Source organism: Schistocerca cancellata, chromosome 2 (genome assembly GCF_023864275.1).
Source record: "Schistocerca cancellata isolate TAMUIC-IGC-003103 chromosome 2, iqSchCanc2.1, whole genome shotgun sequence".
NCBI classification, from domain to species: Eukaryota; Metazoa; Arthropoda; class Insecta; order Orthoptera; family Acrididae; genus Schistocerca; species Schistocerca cancellata.
The window spans coordinates 402,979,161-402,997,530 of NC_064627.1; the positions used below are offsets into that span (position 1 = coordinate 402,979,161).

At 44.3% G+C, this 18,370-nt stretch overlaps 1 protein-coding gene across 1 annotated transcript in view; it reads left to right on the forward strand.

Annotated features, from left to right (window-relative positions):
* The window catches only part of LOC126161845 (protein takeout-like), a 91,513-nt gene that overhangs the window by 35,932 nt on the left and 37,211 nt on the right, over nt 1-18,370 (forward strand). The window contains exons 2-4 of the mRNA XM_049917950.1: nt 3,051-3,143; nt 4,524-4,671; nt 13,264-13,397. Of these exons, the coding sequence (XP_049773907.1) occupies nt 3,051-3,143; nt 4,524-4,671; nt 13,264-13,397 (375 nt within the window). The remainder of the gene's footprint in view (nt 1-3,050; nt 3,144-4,523; nt 4,672-13,263; nt 13,398-18,370) is intronic.

The following is an 18,370-nucleotide window of genomic DNA, read 5'->3' on the forward strand; positions in this document are numbered from 1 at the left end:
TGCGTAAGCCAAAGCGGCAAGTGGTCGCCTCGCGGAGAAAGGAGAAACCCGCGTTGCGCAACTGCAGGCGAGGCGGCCGCAGCCGCCTGCGAGCTCGTTACGCCACGGCGTGCAGCGGGCGCGCCTATCCAGTCCTGACCTGCTCTCCGCACCTGTCGTTAACGCTCGCCACCAGTCTGTCCGCTTTGTTTTGATGCACGTTCCCAGTCTCCTCCAGCTGAACTATCGGGGCTACCACTACGACGCAGAAGCAGCAGCACCAGCACTCGGGTGCCGTTTCCAGTAACACTTCCCTTTTCTAAACGCAACCTTATTCACGAACCTATACTCTAACGCTCTTTGTAGAATCTTCGTCCTGCTCTTAGCTTTTCGGGCGTGGATTCGGGAAAAAAAAATGGCTCTGAGCACTATTGGACTCAACATCTGAGGTCATCAGTCCCCTAGAACTTAGAACTACTTAAACCTAACTAAACTAAGGACATCACACACATCCATGCCCGAGGCAGGATTCGAACCTGCGACCGTAGCAGTCACGCGATTCCGGGCTGAAGTGCCTAGAACCGCGGCTCGAATTGACCATTTCCTAAGAAAACTTATCGCCTCAGATTGGCTGGATATAAGATGTAACTTATCATCCGCAGTACTGCCGACTGCCCTGGAAGACTATTTCAGCATCAGTATGCAATATTCACATAGTTTTTGTTTCATAAAACTATAGACAAAGAATTATAATCTTCCAAATTGTCATAATAAGTAAGAAAAGATTTAGTAAATCATTGAATAATTCTTATAGAATATTTTTCCGCATTACGTTCTGTGAGATAGCTAGCTACACAAAAATTACTGTAACCTTATCCATGAATTCTAACTTTGATTCTGATTCTAATTCACATAGTTCTTGTGTACCTATTTTCATTACGAAGACGTTTCTACTAGTGACTAATGCCTAATGCGAACTTTCTCTTCTGTTAAACTTGCGCCTGAGATACATCGGAGCCATAACGTGAAATACGTTTGTACTGAAGAGTCACATTTTGATTTCTGATTCGAAAACGTAGCAATGAGGAGCATAATTTACACTTTCTGGCTAACAACACAGAAACTTGTGCATATACCTGCGGTCTCGATATGCAGCACTCTCTGGCTTAACTTTACAGTGACCCTAGACAGTCCTTCAGAGTTCATAAATACAATGGCCATGCGAAATCAGAATTATGGACTTGCCTTTTTGGATTGATACTTTTAAAGACACTTACAATAAAAATAATCTGTTATTGTTAACAACAAATACATAGCGCTGGATGCAATTTATATATGAATAGATTCAGATGGAGCTTTTATATAGTGAAAAAAATGAACCAAACTGTTTTAGACTGCCTGTAATGGAAGAGTGTCGTGTCCTTCTGCCATTACCAAACTTAATGTCGCTTTAAATGTGGCTCTCACAGCCCGAGATACAGAGGCGTCTGCTTGAGTTTTCTACGCAGTCGGGACTGGCAAGACTGTCACACGCTTTCGGCGGTCAGCCAGGACGCCTGCGTGTAATGAGTGGCGAGAGCGGAAGGACAATGCACGAAAGCGCGCGTGTCGCAGCGGAAGATTTCTGGAGAAAGTATGTACGTCGTTAAGGACACCTCACTCTCTCTCCCGGTAAGATGCCGGGAAACTCTTGGGAGTATCAACTTCTTTATGACAGTATCCTAATGAAACAGACTGCGTTCTATCATTTGCTTGAAGACAGGGGACATCTCACGATTTAACTCACACCAGTATCGGTACTACAAAGTATTGTATTATCTCTTAGGTCAGTAACTCAAACACTGAGGATCATTAAAAAATAAAACAAAAATATAGTTAAATTCATATAATAGCTATGGACTTTATTACACAGTTCAGTACGTGTTTTCCAGTTATTTTCTATACTCTTTCATTTTTGGAATATTTATGACTATAATGGTAACTATTTGTAAAATTTCTGAAAAATAACTGTCATCGTTGCCAAAAATGTCTTCTTGAATCGCAGCAACACTGTTCTCTGCATTTGGCCCTCGCTCCCCTCGATTCCACGTCGTAAACATTCTCATTTTTTGAAGTCCAGTTTTGCAGCCGCATACGAACCATCAGTACGCTAATTCCTCTTTCTCGTATACTTCACATATCTGATGTTAATAGCCTGTTATTGAAATTCCATTGGAAAGAGATACGAATTCAGAGGCTAGCAAACAATTCTTAACGAATTTATGTAATAATGCTTTTCTACTTTTTACATCCATTGTAGGCTCTGCTACGTACTTCTCTGAACAAATTTATTTTCCTGGTGGAGTTGCTAGTCCAGCAGTGTATGCGACAGGAGTTTTTTTCAAGGAAACAACTACCATTTGTCACTTTTGTGCATCTTTCCTAAAACTATCTTTTTTAATTAATTCTTATTTATTAGAGTTATGGCGATGTAACATTAATATTCTTTGGGCATTTTGTATGTAGAAAAATTGTATAATTTGCCTATTCCCTTGGATCTGTTATTGGATTTGTGATTTCGCATGAAAATAATTTACAATTATCAGTTTGGGTAATTGCATTGGCCGTGTTCATCCCGGAAGAAACGATAATTTCTCTTTGTGCTCATGTTTTCAATGGTTATTAGCTTTTGGCAGGCTGTAACTTGCTATGGGACCAAACTGCTGAGGTCATCGGTTCCTGTTAATAGCTTTGAAGGCTATTTATTTATTTATTTATTTTTCAAGTATTAAAAATATAATACTTTTGACTCTCCTTAATTATTTTGAGTTTCTGAAATACAGTTCTGTTTCTGATTTCTTTATGCGTTTATCCATACCGTCCCCATGACTGTTTTTGTTTAAGACTGCTCTTTTCTCTAACTGCCTTCCGTAGTTACACATCGGTCTGTTTGTTAGAAAAAGCATGGAGGCAAACGTACAGTGAACAATCGAACACTACAATAAATAACAATAGGAGTGTCGAGGATGCCTTATCTCATTTTATTGCTGGAAATAATTGTTTAGTAATCTTTGCTTACCTTCTTTTTTCAGCCGAGTACATTCGCCCGTGTCCACGGAAGGATCCGAATGCCAATGGTTGCATCAGGGAACTGTTCCAGCACATGTTTCCTTATCTAGCAAAAGGTACGTGTACATCAGAAAATAATACCTTAATATTAGTTTGACACGAAATCTACAGACACATTGGCTGAAATTCCGCCAATTTGGGTTACGTATAACATGTGACATATAAAAAAATTGGATGTGGTGAAAATATGAAGAGAAATTTTTTAATTAGAGTTTAAAAATGTTATAAAGATTTATTCACATAACTGAACCGAAACGCGCCATAAAATGTTATAATTTTGAACTGTTCATAACTTAACTGAGTTTGTAGCCGGCTCATTCTTCGCAAACACATCATCTTAGTAGCTAATATGAAAGTGACAATGTTCGGCTCGCCTCTTAGTATGAAATACAGTAGCCAAGAGTTACAGATTCGTTAAGTAAAAAAAAAATTGTAGTTTCGGTTATACACAAAGTTCTCGGCTGCAGGTTTTCATTTGATACAAGCAACTGTGTGGTCATGTAGGACAGAAGTTTCACACGGACACTGGCGATCTTCCAAGTAGGCCAAAAGTTTGTTAAAAGCATTTGGTTATACATAGTGTTCTTTACGATATAAAATATTCTGCAGCTGCCATTTCTTTTTCAAAAGGATTGGCGAAACGTTTATCTTGCGTTGTGTGCCATTATCCAATTTACGTAATATTAAATTTTTAAGTAGTAATATTAAATTCGAATCAGATTCCTAAAAATGGAAGGGATTGCTGTCCTCTTCACCAAAATGATAAGTGAGGAATAAAAATCTCGCAGATTAAACTTTTACAGTCGTACAGTGCGTCTGAGTGACTAAATTAAAAGTACGAGCCACTATGAGCAGCAGTTTGTAGGGAATGGCACTCACGGACCATATGTCGAAACTAGACGGCCCCAGCACTTTTTTAGGGTAGCGCAGAATAGATAATAACGTAGTGAGACCGGGAAAGACTTTATACTCATAGGACTGACAACTCTGTCTAGTGTCGGAAACTAAGCTCAACCGTTGCTGCTAACAGTCGGTAGTGATAACTGTATAATTTGCAGAAATAAGGTAGTGAACAGTAGCACCAGTGTAGCTTGATGCAAGATCAAGACACCGCAGAAGAAGTGCGCATGCACAGTGTGCAGGATTTTCGAACGACCCTCGTATGCCACATCGGAACCACTTTGAATGCGTGGAACTATAGTGTACGGTGAATAAGGAGCCAGAAGTGGATCCAGTGGTTGAAATAGATCTTAGACTGACAAGAAGAGTGGTGAAGTGTATCACAAAATGGCTGCTACTGATATTACCGCCCCGGACGAACTCGCTGGGAACAGCAGTGACTCGCCGTGACTTCCATTTCAGAACGATAGCGGCCCTCGCACTGCTATGCCGATCGATAGACGAGTAAGCACGGTGGCTTGTTGTGGTGTCGGCAGGCATTCCCGAGATCGGCGTAGCGCCGTACGAGCCGCTGCGTATCCCGCGCCTGGCACTGAGCAAGGGCCAGGGCGCAGTCCTCATCTCGGGCAGCTTCTCCGACATCGTCGTCCGGGGGCCCTCCAACGCCACCACCACCTTCGGCAGGTGAGAGCTGCGCGCGCAGCGGCGCTGATTCCAGCCCGCATGCCTGTCGGTCACTTGCTGACCTCGGAAATACGTATGAAAGCTTAATGTCACTACAGTATGTAACTTGCACTCTGTATTTCCAAACCTGATGGATGTATAGATGATTTTACTCATTTTGTGTAAATATCCTAGATGCCAGATGGTGAAAGGCACACACATACACACATACACACACACACATACACACACACAAGAGCCAAAGAACCTGGTACACATGCCTAATATGGTGGGCCCCCGCGAGCACACAGAAGTGACGCAACACAACGTGACATGGACTCGACTAATATTTGAAGTTGTGGTGGAGGGAACTGACACCGTGAATCCTGCAGGGCTGTCCATAAATCCGTAAGACCACGAGGGGGTGGGGATCTCTTCTGAACAGCACGTAGCAAAGGTATCCCAGATATGCTCAATAATGTTCATGTCTGGGAAGTTTGGTGGCCAGTGGATGTGCTTAAACTGAGAAAAGTGTTCCTGGACCCACTGTAGCAATTCTGGGCCTGTTGGGTGTCGCATTATCCCTGCTGGAATTGCCCAAATTCCGCTGGAATGCACAATTGACATGACTGGATGCAGGTGATCAGACAGGATGCTTACGTACGTGTCACCTGTCGGAGTCGTATCTAGACGTACCAGGGGTCCCATATCACTCCAGCTGCACACGTCCCACATCATTACAGAGCCTCCACCAGCTTGAACAGTCCCCTTCTAACATGCACCGTCCATGGATTCATGAGGTTGTCTCCAAGTCCGTACCCGTCCATCCGCTTGATACAATTTGAAACGAGACTTGTCCGACTAGAAAACATGTTTCTAGTCATCAACAGCCCAATGTCGGTGTTGACGGGCCCAGGCGAGGCGTAAAGTTTTGTGTCGTGCAAAATTCAAATGGCTCTAAGCACTATGGGACTTAACATCTGAGAACATCAGTCCCCTAGACTTTGAACTACTTAAACCTAACATCACACACAGCCATGCTCGAGGCAGGATTCGAACCTGCGACAGTAGCAGCCGCGTGGTTCCGGACTGGAGCGCCTAGAACCGCTCGACCACAACTGTGTCGTGCAGTCATCAAGGGCACACGAGTGGGCCTTCGGCTCTGAAAGCTCATATCGATGATGTTTCGTTGAATGGTTCGCACGCTGACACTTGTTGAAGGCCCAGCATTGAAACCTGTAGCAATTTGCGGAAGGGTTGCACTTCTGTCACGTTGAGCGATTCTCTTCAGTCGTCGTTGGTCCCGCTCTTGCAGGATCCTTTTCCGGTCGGAGCGATGACGGAGATTCGATGTTTTACCGGATTCCTGATATTCACGGTACACTCGTGAAATGGCCGTACGGGAAATCCCCACTTCATCGCTACCTCGGAGATGCTGTGATGCTGTGTCCCATCGCTCGTGCTCCGACTATAACATTACGTCAAACGCACTTAAATCTTGATAACCTGCAACTGTAGCAGAAGTAACCGATGAAACAACTGCGCCAGACATTTGTTGTCTTATGTAGGTTAGCTACCGACAGCAGCGTCATTTTCTGCCTGTTTACGTATCTCTGTATTTGAATACGCATGCCTACACCAGTTTCTTTGGCGATATGTGTGTGTGTGTGTGTGTGTGTGTGTGTGTGTGTGGGTGTGTGTGGGTGGGTGTGTGTGTGTGCGTGTGTGCGTGTGTGTACAGCGTGTTTCCGTAAGAGCTTGCAAAACTCTGACAGGACATAGAGTATGCTGCACTGAACAGTTGTAGGTACGGAGCCTGGGGTCGGTCCAAAATGGCTCTAAGTACTATCGGACTTAACATCCGAGGTCATCAGTCCCCTAGACTTAGAACTACTTAAACCTAACTAACCTAAGGACATCACACACATCCATGCCCGAGGCCGGATTCGGACCTGCAACCGTAGCAGCAGCGTGGTTCCATACTGAAGCATCTAGAACCGCTCGGCCACAGCGGCCGGCCCTGGGTTCGGAAAAGCCAGCTTAAAGAGATATGGAAGTAAACTGTTCTACCACTTTGTCTAGCGTTACTGTTTTCCAGCATACTTAAACTAATATGCGTACAAGTTTACGTGTACTGTACCGTTTATTTACCTGTACATTCTTTATTTCCTGCAAGGAAACAAGGAGGACGAGGCTGATTACCAGGAAGTCATAATGCAGGTTTTGTTTACTTGTGCACAAGGTGGCTCTGTTGTATCGTATTTACATTGTACCATAACAGAACGTTCTATGAATCAACGACATACCCACTCATTACTGTTTGCTAATCAGAGATTTACAGTACAATACAATAGGGCAGTACCGTCACAGTACTTCCTGGTCGCTAGACTGGAAGAGGAGGAGGTCCTATCCCATGTCCAGTGAGGTCACGTGACGTGAATCGCCTTGATTATTTCCAATCCGGATATCTAAAATCTCTTGTGTATGAGTCCCCAGTGGATATGGAGATGGAATTAGTTGGCAGAATTGCGGTTGCCTGTGATGTGATTCTAAACGGACCAGGGATATTTTTCAGGGTGCTTCATAATCTTGTTCGCCGATATCATGCTTGTATTTAGGTTCATAGCCATCAGTTTCAGCACATTTTGTAAGATACAGTACAAATGGCACGTTCACTGCGTCAGTGATGGTATTTGCAGTTAACTGTAACTACTGTAAATAAAAAGGTACACGGTAATGTGATTTTATTCCTATTGTCTCCTCAAGCTGGTTTCTCCGATTCCAGGTCCGCAACCTCAAATTGCTCAGTGGGGCATCCTCTATGACCTGTTACATTTTTGCTCTTCTGTAAACACCATGTACATACTAGGTAACAAATTCGGGGATTAATTGAAGAACCAAAAAATTAAAAATGAACTGTGTGTGTATTGTATGTATTATAATATGGGAAACACCACTCAAATTATGGAACAGTGGTACAGAGAAACATGGTTAACATACAAAGGTTTAAGTGCAGTATTCAAATTAAGAAACGTATTGTGCAAAACACAAATTTTCTGTAATGTTTGTTTAACTCAAAAGTGATTCTAAACAGTATTTATAGTTACATGTCCAGGAGCTACAAAGAGATTTTGTAAACGTCTTAACGACAACGCCTCTTCATAGCTCTAAAGACGGCTGTCGTTTTCGCCTGCAGCCGTCTGCACTTTGCTGACAAAAGTGCTGCCAAGTGTCAGGGATATCCGTAGGCTGACTCGACTGTAGCAGTGTCTCAGTAGTGAACAATAATTGTATTAAAACTCTGTACATGATGCAGTATTTTTTCATTGTTTATAACGTCTTATCTTCCGAACTATGACGGATTGGTGGTTCTTACCCCCACAGCGATTGTTGGCTCACATAAAGGATATGTGTACCCACATGGTTCATGCAACGCCCGGTGTCAACGCAAAACGTCGGTTTGGTTCTGATTAAAAACAAAATGATATTTAAACCGGAATTTCACGTGCCCATTCTACAGAGAGGTCCAATATTAGTTGTAACCTATCCCAATAAAAAGATAAGAGAGAAACTAAAATTCATTATTCGGAAGTCGGTATGGGTCACAATGACCAACACAGGGTTGGTTGGTTGGTTGTTGCGGGGAAGGAGACCAGACAGCGTGGTCATCGGTCTCGTCGGATTAGGGAAGGATGGGGAAGGAAGTCGGCCGTGCCCTTTCAGAGGAACCATCCCGGCATTTGCCTGGAGTGATTTAGGGAAATCACGGAAAACCTAAATCAGGATGGCCGGACGCGGGATTGAACCGTCGTCCTCCCGAATGCGAGTCCAGTGTCTAACCACTGCGCCACCTGCGCCAGGGATCAAATACAATTAATCAGAGTTAAATCAAGCAATGCTGGTACATTATACTTTCTACTGAGAATGTAAATTTTGTCGATTCGTTTACCAGATGTGCTGGTAATCAAGTGCCAATCCTTTTTGGCAAGCAGATGTGTTTGATGACTCTGGACCGTGTTTGTATTAAACGTGATGCGACAAACAATTTTGCATTCCATAGTATAGTGTAAAGCGGGCTTTGTGAAGCAAATTTAGACTGCGAAAGTTCGACTTCTCTGATGTGTGCATATCTGCACCTGATGGTGCGTAGTTGGTGCGCTAATCGACACGTCACCAAACCGGTCTCCTTCCAATTTCAGTTACACTGAATAAGATAAAACTTATTATCATTATTGATAAGGGTTAGCACATTGCTTTGACAGTGAAACCAAGAGAACTCGTTAGAAGCTAGTATACGGATGCTTATACGCAATTCTGTAACAAGCAAGAAACTCAACGAAGAAGAAGTGATGACAAAAGACGGGAAGCGAATCGTGTCTCACACATTTACCGAAGAATGTTGTAATTCTCATCAGCTATTCCTACAGAAATATAAATAAATGCCTGACATCGGAATAGTTACGTACACATTCTAATGCGTTATACTTTTTATGGATGTTGTTGTTGCTCTGGTCTTCAGTCCAGAGACTGGTTTGATGCAGCTCTCCATACTACTCTATCCTGTGCAAGGTTCTTCATCTCCCAGTACCTACTGCGACCTACATCCATCTGAATCTGTTTAGTGTATTCCTCTCTTGGTCTCCCTCTGCGATTTCTACCCTCCACGCTGCCCTCCAATACTAAATTGGTGATCCCTTGATGCCTCAAAATATGCCGTACCAACCGATCCCTTCTTCTAGTCAAGTTGTGCCACAAACTCTTCTTCTCTCCAATTTTATTCAATACCCCCTCATTAGTTATGTGATCTACCCATATAATCTTCAGCATTCTTCTGCAGCACCACATTTCGAAAGCTTCTATTCCCTTCTTGTCTAAACTATTTATCGTCCATGTTTCACTTAGATAAATGGCTACACTCCATACAAATACTTTCAGAAACGACTTCCTGACGCTTAAATCTATACTCGATGTTAACAAATTTCTCTTCTTCAGAAACGCTTTCCTTGCCATTGCCAGTCTACATTTTATATCCTCTCTACTTCGACTATCATAAGTTATTTTGCTCCCCAAATAGCAACACTCATTTTCTACTTTAAGCGTCTCATTTCCTAATCTAATTCCCGCAGCATCACCCTATTTAATTCGACTACATTCCACTATTCTCGTTTTGCTTTTGTTGATGTACGTCTTATATCCTCCTTTCAAGACATCGTCCATTCCGTTCAGCTGCTCTTCCAGGTCCTTTGCTGTCTCTGACAGAACTTTTTACGATAGGCCCTATGTACACTCCTGGAAATTGAAATAAGAACACCGTGAATTCATTGTCCCAGGAAGGGGAAATTTTATTGACACATTCCTGGGGTCAGATACATCACATGATCACACTGACAGAACCACAGGCACATAGACACAGGCAACAGAGCATGCACAATGTCGGCACTAGTACAGTGTATATCCACCTTTCGCAGCAATGCAGGCTGCTATTCTCCCATGGAGACGATCGTAGAGATGCTGGATGTAGTCCTGTGGAACGGCTTGCCATGCCATTTCCACCTGGCGCCTCAGTTGGACCAGCGTTCGTGCTGGACGTGCAGACCGCGTGAGACGACACTTCATCCAGTCCCAAACATGCTCAATGGGGGACAGATCCGGAGATCTTGCTGGCCACGGTAGTTGACTTACACCTTCTAGAGCACGTTGGGTGGCACGGGATACATGCGGACGTGCATTGTCCTGTTGGAACAGCAAGTTCCCTTGCCGGTCTAGGAATGGTAGAACGATGGGTTCGATGACGGTTTGGATGTACCGTGCACTATTCAGTGTCCCCTCGACGATCACCAGTGGTGTACGGCCAGTGTAGGAGATCGCTCCCCACACCATGATGCCGGGTGTTGGCCCTGTGTGCCTCGGTCGTATGCAGTCCTGATTGTGGCGCTCACCTGCACGGCGCCAAACACGCATACGACCATCATTGGCACCAAGGCAGAAGCGACTCTCATCGCTGAAGACGACACGTCTCCATTCGTCCCTCCATTCACGCCTGTCGCGACACCACTGGAGGCGGGCTGCACGATGTTGGGGCGTGAGCGGAAGACGGCCTAACGGTGTGCGGGACTGTAGCCCAGCTTCATGGAGACGGTTGCGAATGCTCCTCGGCGATACCCCAGGAGCAACACTGTCCCTAATTTGCTGGGAAGTGGCGGTGCGGCCCCCTACGGCACTGCGTAGGATCCTACGGTCTTGGCGTGCATCCGTGCGTCGCTGCGGTCCGGTCCCAGGTCGACGGGCACGTGCACCTTCCGCCAGTGTTAAAGACTGCAATGGAACTCCGTATGCCACGGCAAACTGGCTGACACTGACGGCGGCGGTGCACAAATGCTGCGCAGCTAGCGCCATTCGACGGCCAACACCGCGGTTCCTGGTGTGTCCGCTGTGCCGTGCGTGTGATCATTGCTTGTACAGCCCTCTCGCAGTGTCCGGAGCAAGTATGGTGGGTCTGACGCACCGGTGTCAATGTGTTCTTTTTTCCATTTCCAAGAGTGTATTAACAGTAACGGTAAAAGGCGAGGAATAACGTATACTCCAGCAGCGACTACTAGTCAGTGACCAAGTGTCTCTGTACAGGTACATTTTTAAAGTGCTAAACAAAGGTGCGCGGGTGTCACGGAGAGTGTGCTGAATTGTTTGGGAAGGGGGGGGTAGGAGGGTTAGGGGGAGGTCTTAGAGGACCCTTTTGGGGTTTTGTTTATGAGTGTAGCAATGTCGCACTCCATCCCCCCTCCCCCCTCCCTCCATCACTCCTCACCGTTTCCCCGAAAACATGCCTAAGGAGGGTGCGAGATAAGAGGGCTGAAAAATATTAAACACGCTTTGCTGCTTCGGATCACTTTAAAATTGCGTCGAATGATTTTGAACGGTTGCTATTGGCTCCTCCCTGTATAGTAGAGCAAAGATGTGACTGCATGCCGATGATGTCAATACAGAACGGGTAAAGCGTCCGGGGGTGACAGCATCGTCAAATGTCTCCAAGAACGACGTCGCACTGAGAACTGTCCACAAAATGTGTGGAGGTCATCGTCCTATGTAAAACAGTGGTTTCATTGCCTGTCTTTATGCCTCCTTTTCAGACCTTTTCGTGTCGATACTGAACGGTGATGTCTCTGAAATGGTTTCCTAGGCCATCCATAAGAAAACCGCGTGGTTTCGACGCTGAATGTCTCGCTTCTGTTCTCCCTTGTAGAAGCGTCAAAACAAAGGTTGGAATGTGGGTAAGGTGGCTGTGACGAACTTCTCATTGTGTGACACGTCCACCGTGGCGTTCAGCAGAATTTTAGTGAAATTTGGTGCCAGTGTGACATCATTAGCCTACCTTACTGCTAACCTGAACTGAACTATGGCTTTTCTTTCGAATGTATCGACACCTTTCTGTTTGAAGCGTCTCGTAGCCCGAAAGTGACGTCCCAGCAGGCCATGCTTTTGCACCGTTGCAGAGATGAGTTGCCACTGTTGTTACGGTAGGTCGCGTTTGTGAGTTTGTGAAACGACTTCTGGTGTAGTACACTGCTAAGACAATTTCTGCCTGCCACTATGACACAGCTATCCCCCAGGGTCAGGTAACAGGATAGGAGAACGAACGTTCTACAACACTCAAACAAATTAGTAACAATGAGTTGAAAAGGTTTACTTATCTTTGTGGTTTGTCGAGTAATGAAGTCTGCAACAGTGTATGTAATATAACACAAACTGGCCCTCAATGGCTAGGTGCAAATATTCGTAGGTAAACGTCACAGTACATAGCAAATGCAAATGGTTCAAATGACTCTGAGCTCTATGGGACTTAACATCTGAGGTCATCAGTGCCCTAGAACTTAGAACTACTTAAACCGAACTAATCTAAGGACATCACACACATCCATGCCCGAGGCAGGATTCGAACCTGTGACCGTAGCGGTCGCGCCGTTCCAGACTGAAGCCCCTAGAGCCGCTCGGCCACAACGGCCGGCATAGCAAATGCAATTTACAACAACTGTCTCTTCACTTCCAAGAGTTCATTAAATGACGTTCCCTGTCTAAGTCAGCCCTAAACGACGATCTATAACGAAGTGGGCGAGAGCTGCTCTTCTGTCTTCCGAGTGGGCTTCTGTCCGTTGTCGTCCGGTCATTGGTATATTGAAGTCGATATCTTCATCCTCAGCACCGCCCGAGGCGATGATAGAATTCGCACTGGCACCAGAACGAATATTTGCACCTGTGGCGTTTTTGCCCCGCCTGTGCCTTGTTCGGACAACGCAGCGAGTTGTATGCAGCTTTGAGTAAAATTTAAAACTTATGAGTCGCAATGGGAGACAATTACAGTGTTTCGAAATAGCTGCCCCTTAAGGGTGTACCACAATGTAGAAAGTCTACAATCATAATCTTTGTCGATTCCTTTTCTTTGAGATTCTGTGCAGTCAATACATCGTCTGTAAAAGTTGTTATTCTGTGACTGATGCTAGAGAGGAGACCAATTGTAGAGTGTACTGCAGACCTCCTGTCTAGGAAACGTAAATCCCAAACCAGCGTCGAAGCCTTTTTTGTCGATGTCACTGATGTACGTGTGGCGGTGGTTTACAGGCTGGACACGGAGCAGCAACGCCTCGAGTTCGGCCTGCAGATCCCGGACCTGCGCCTGGAAGGCAACTACGACCTCAAGGGCCACATCCTGCTGCTGCCACTCGTCGGCAACGGGCGCGCCACGCTCAGGCTCGGTAAGCTGGCCCACGTCTCCTCGCAGAGCTGCTTCTGTGTTCTCGCTCTCTGTAATTTACCAGGTACAGTTATAACGTAGTAATTTTACCTTCTCAGTAGGGCGATAGTCGCTTTATTTCAAGGACTGTTCAAAAATGTTCAAATGTGTGTGAAATCTTATGGGACTTAACTGCTAAGGTCATCAGTCCTTAAGTTTACACACTACTTAACCTAAATTATCCTAAGGACAAACACACACACCCATGCCCGAGGGAGGACTCGAACCTCCGGCGGGACCAGCCGCACAGTCCATGACTGCAGCGCCCTAGACCGCTCGGCTAATCCCGCGCGGCTTCAAGGATTAGCGGCATAGTTTTGTCCTTTACCATATAAGCTAAATTAATATAATGTAACACAAAATAAAAGTTTACTAAAAATTGAAATAAAAATAATAAAAAGTAGATAAGGAAAATATTATTAATTTAAAATTTGTAATTAATTTTTAGAACTCTGTAATCGCAACGGTTGACAGGTCGAAACCAATTTGCTAATCAAGCTAAGCACTGTTTATAAGAGTTCAGCAAATAAGCTTGGAAGTTGAACAAATGTTTCTTTCATTCTGAAATGTAACACAGCACACGATTCTTACCAAATTGTAGGGTGGCCCGCCGTTATCAAATTGGCTGAATCTTTTAAAAATTGGTGTAGAGACTGGTTGGCACTGCCGCTACAGAGGAAATGCAGCTACTCATTTGATCTATGTTACCTCCTGGCGCTTGGAACAATTTTGTGCGCAAGAACTATAGCACACCTCTCTCGGAATAAGGTACTTAGTCAGCCTCAATTTGGATTTCACAAGGACCTCTTCAGAGCACATGCTTTTTTTTTTCAATTTACTAATCAGACTATACAAAATCTGAACGACAAAACATTCCCAATTCATATCGTTTCTGCATTGTCAAAGGCAGTTGATTGTGCAGTTCGCAGAATTCTCCTAGAGAAACTCAAATATTATGGTATTAGAGATGTTGTTAGTAATTGGTTGTCATGCCATGTAACTAAAAGAATGTAGGATGTTACATTAGGGAACTCATGGAGTATACACAATGAAACAGCATTTTCAACACGGGGAATAATCACTACAGGCACACCACAGGGATCAATGTCGCGTTCGCTCTTGTTCGTGTTACACAGGGTGAGTCAGGAGGAAGTGTACATGCTGAGGGATGATAGTGTTAGTGATTATGAACGAGATAGAACACAATTAATGTACATTGTCAATTGCTCTCTGTATAATTCAAACATCACAGTAAATAATACAATCCATCACAGTAGTGTTGAGGAACTTGAAACGAACAATTTTATACAGGACACTTGTGATCTATAAAGTCAGTAAACTACCTCAAACTGGCCTACAGAAACTACCTAAGCTACTGCGCATGCGCGCCGCGAGAGATTTGCAATGTTCTCAAGATTTCTTTGTGCAAACTATTAGTCCCAGAGGAAAATTATTAACAGGACTTTTTTTGTTGGAAATTTAAGGTAGTTTAATTCAATACTGCGACACGTTATCACTGGACGATGCATTTTTCGAGTTGTTCAAGTAAAACGTACGTAAGTGATATTAAGCCTTCAATACCAACATATTTTCCGTAACAAGTGCTACCCCAAGGGGGACTGGGAGGGGAGGGGGGGGGGTTCTTTATGCTCACTTTAGAAAACAAAATTCGCTAATTGTTGTTTATGTACGTTGACAACATACGTTTTAAAGCGATACTGATGAGTAAGTAGGGTCTAGAATCAGAAAATGTTTTTAACACGTTCTTAGCGATATCAATGCACTTCCAATAACATGGACTATGAACGATTAAACCGTCAGTGAGTGAGCATCTCAAGTTCCTGCTGCTAATAAGGCGAGTACACTGTCCGTTTGTTACATATTTTTTGCGAGCTTGAAACTGGAGCAAATTCGGTAATGCATAGGAACTGTGATTGTTGTGTACAGATGCGAGCTGTGTTGGTGACCCTTCGCTCACAGCTCCAGGCTGTGTTGGCTCCCGTCACACAGCTTGTGGCTGCTACCAAGGGGCGTTACTGTGGGGGTAGAACGCGGGCATGTGAGGGAGGTCGAGCACATCTCACGTGTCTTTCGATCGGTCACTGCTGTGGCCGCCCTCGGTTCTGCCCGCACTGAGGTTGACCCTTCACCTGTGGTCGAGTGGGACATCATACCAAAGTCTGGCAGGTAGCTAAAGACTTTCCGAGAGGCAGATCGTACCACCTCCACAGTTCGTTTGACAGACAGGTTTCGGGCATTATCTGTGGCTGACGAAGTCTCTAAGCCGGATGCAGTCGTCCACCCTGTTCCAGAGGAAGCTTCTGGGCCCGCAAGGTTTGGGCATTTGCAGAGGGTGGGTTTGCTGATAGTTGGGAGTTCCAACGTTATGGGGCCCCTTAGGAACATGGCTGCCAAGGAGGGGAAGGAGGCCAGTGTGCACTCTGTGAGTATACCGGGGGAGTCATTCCAGATGTTGAAAGGGTGCTTCCGGAGGCCATGAAGACTACAGGGTGCAGCCAACTGCAAGTGGTGGCGAATGTCGGTGCCAATGACATGTGTCGCTTTCGATCGGGGGAGATTCTCTCTGGTTTCGGGCGGCTAGTGAAAATGGAAAAGACTGCCAGTCTTGCTTGCGAAATTAAGGCGGAGTTCACCATCTGCAGTATCGTCGATAGAACCCACTGAGCTCCTTTGGTGCAGAGCCGAGTGGAGGGTCTGAATCAGAGGCTCAGGCGGTTCTGTGACCGTCTAGGCTGCAGATTCCCTGACTTGCGCCATTGGGTGGTGGATTTCCGGGTTCCCCTTAATAGGTCAGGAGTCCACAGGAAGCGACTACACGGGAAGCGAGGCCTTTGTGGAAGGGATTGGGCGGTTTTTTATGTTAGAGGGTCTCAGGGAACTCCAGAAAGGGCATCCTTCTAACAGGAGACGGGTAAAACACAGTAAGGTAGTTGTAGGAACGATCAGTATTGTAGTTGTAAATAGTCGTAGCTATATTGGGAAAGATGCAGACCTCCAAGTCCTAATAAAAAGCACTGAATCTCACATAGTAGGTACAGAAAGCTGTCTAAAGCAGGAAATAAGTTCAGCCAATTTGTTTTCAAACAATCTAACAGTGTTCGGCAAGGACAGATTAAATACAGTTGGTGGTGGAGTACTTATTGCTGCCAGAAGTACTTTGCCTTGTAGTGTCATTGAACTAGATAATTCCTGCGAAGTAGTATGGGTAGAGGTTATACTTCACAATCGGACTAAGCTATTAATTGGATTGCTTTACCGACCCCCCCCCCCCCCCCCCTGACTCAGAAGATATAGTTATGAACAGTTCAAAGGAAACTTGAGTCTCATTTCAAATAGGTACCCCACTCAGTTATAGTCAGTGGTGACTTCAATCTATCCTCGATATGCTGATACATTTAAAGCCGGCGGCAGCCATAAAACGCCATCCGAAATTGTACTGAGTGCTTTCGCAGAAAATTATTTCGAACAATTAGTTCATGAGTCCACTCGAAGCGTAAATGGTTGCGAAAGCATACTTGACCTTTTAGCAACAAATAATCCTGGACAAATAGGAAGTATCATGACGAATACAGAGATTAGCGACCACAAGGCAGTTGCTGCTAGGCTGAATACCGTAACTCCAACAACCATCAAAAAGAAACTAAAAGTATATCTATTTAAAAAAGCTGATAAAAACGCTCTTAACGCCTTTTTAAGAGACAGTCTTCACTCCTTCCGATATGATCACGTAACCGTAGAAACGATGTGTAATGATTTCATAGAGATAGTGTCGACGGCACTTTAGAGATATATACCACATACATTAATAAGTGATGGTACTGATCCCCCATGGTTCACAAAACGTGTCAGGTCCCTGCTGCAGAAGCAATGAAAAAAGCATGAGAAATTTAAAAGAACTCAAAATCCCCAAGATTGGTAAAGCTTTGCAGAAGTTCGAAATATAGCGCGTACTTCAATGCGAGATGCTTTTAATAATTTCCACAACGAAACTCTGTCTCGGAATCTGGCAGGAAACCCAAAGAGATTCTGGTCGTACATAAAGCACACCAGTGACAAGATGCAATCAATACCTTCACTGCGCGATAACAACGGTGAAGTCACGGATTACAGTAACACTAAAGCAGAGTTATTAAACACGGTTTTCCGAAACTCCTTCACCAAAGAAGACGAAGTAAATGTTCCTGAATTCCAATCAAGGACAACTGCCAAGATGAGAAACATAGAAGTAGATATCCTCGGTGTAGCAAAGCAGCTTAAATCACTTAATAAAGGGAAGGCTTCCGGTCCAGATCGTATACCAGTCAGATTCCTTTCAGAGTATGCTGATAAAATATCTCCATATTTAGCAATTATAAACAACCGCTCACTCACAGAAAGATCCGTTCTTAAAGACTGGAAAATTTCTCATGTCACAGCAATACCCAGAAATGGAAGTAGGAGTAATCAGCTGAATTACAGGCCCATATCACTAACGTCGATTTGCAGTAGGGTTTTGGAACTTATTCTGTGTTCGAACATTATGAAGTACCTCGAAGAAAACGATTTATTGTCACATAGTCAGCACGGATACAGAAAACATCGTTCTTGTGAAACACAACTAGCTCTTTATACTCATGAAGTAATGAGTGCTACCGACAGGGGATGTCAACTAGATTCCATATTTTTAGATTTTACCCTCTAATATTGTTTGCAGATGTTGCTGTCATTTACCGTCTTGTTAAGTCATCAGATGACCAAACCGAATTCTAAAATGATTTACATACGATATCTCTATGGTGCGAAAAGTGGCAATTACCCTGAATAAAGAAAAGTGTGAAGTTATTCACGTGAGTACTAAAAGAGATCTGCTAAATTTCGATTACGAGATAAGTCACACAAATCTGAAGGTTGTAAATTCAACTAAATACTTTTGGA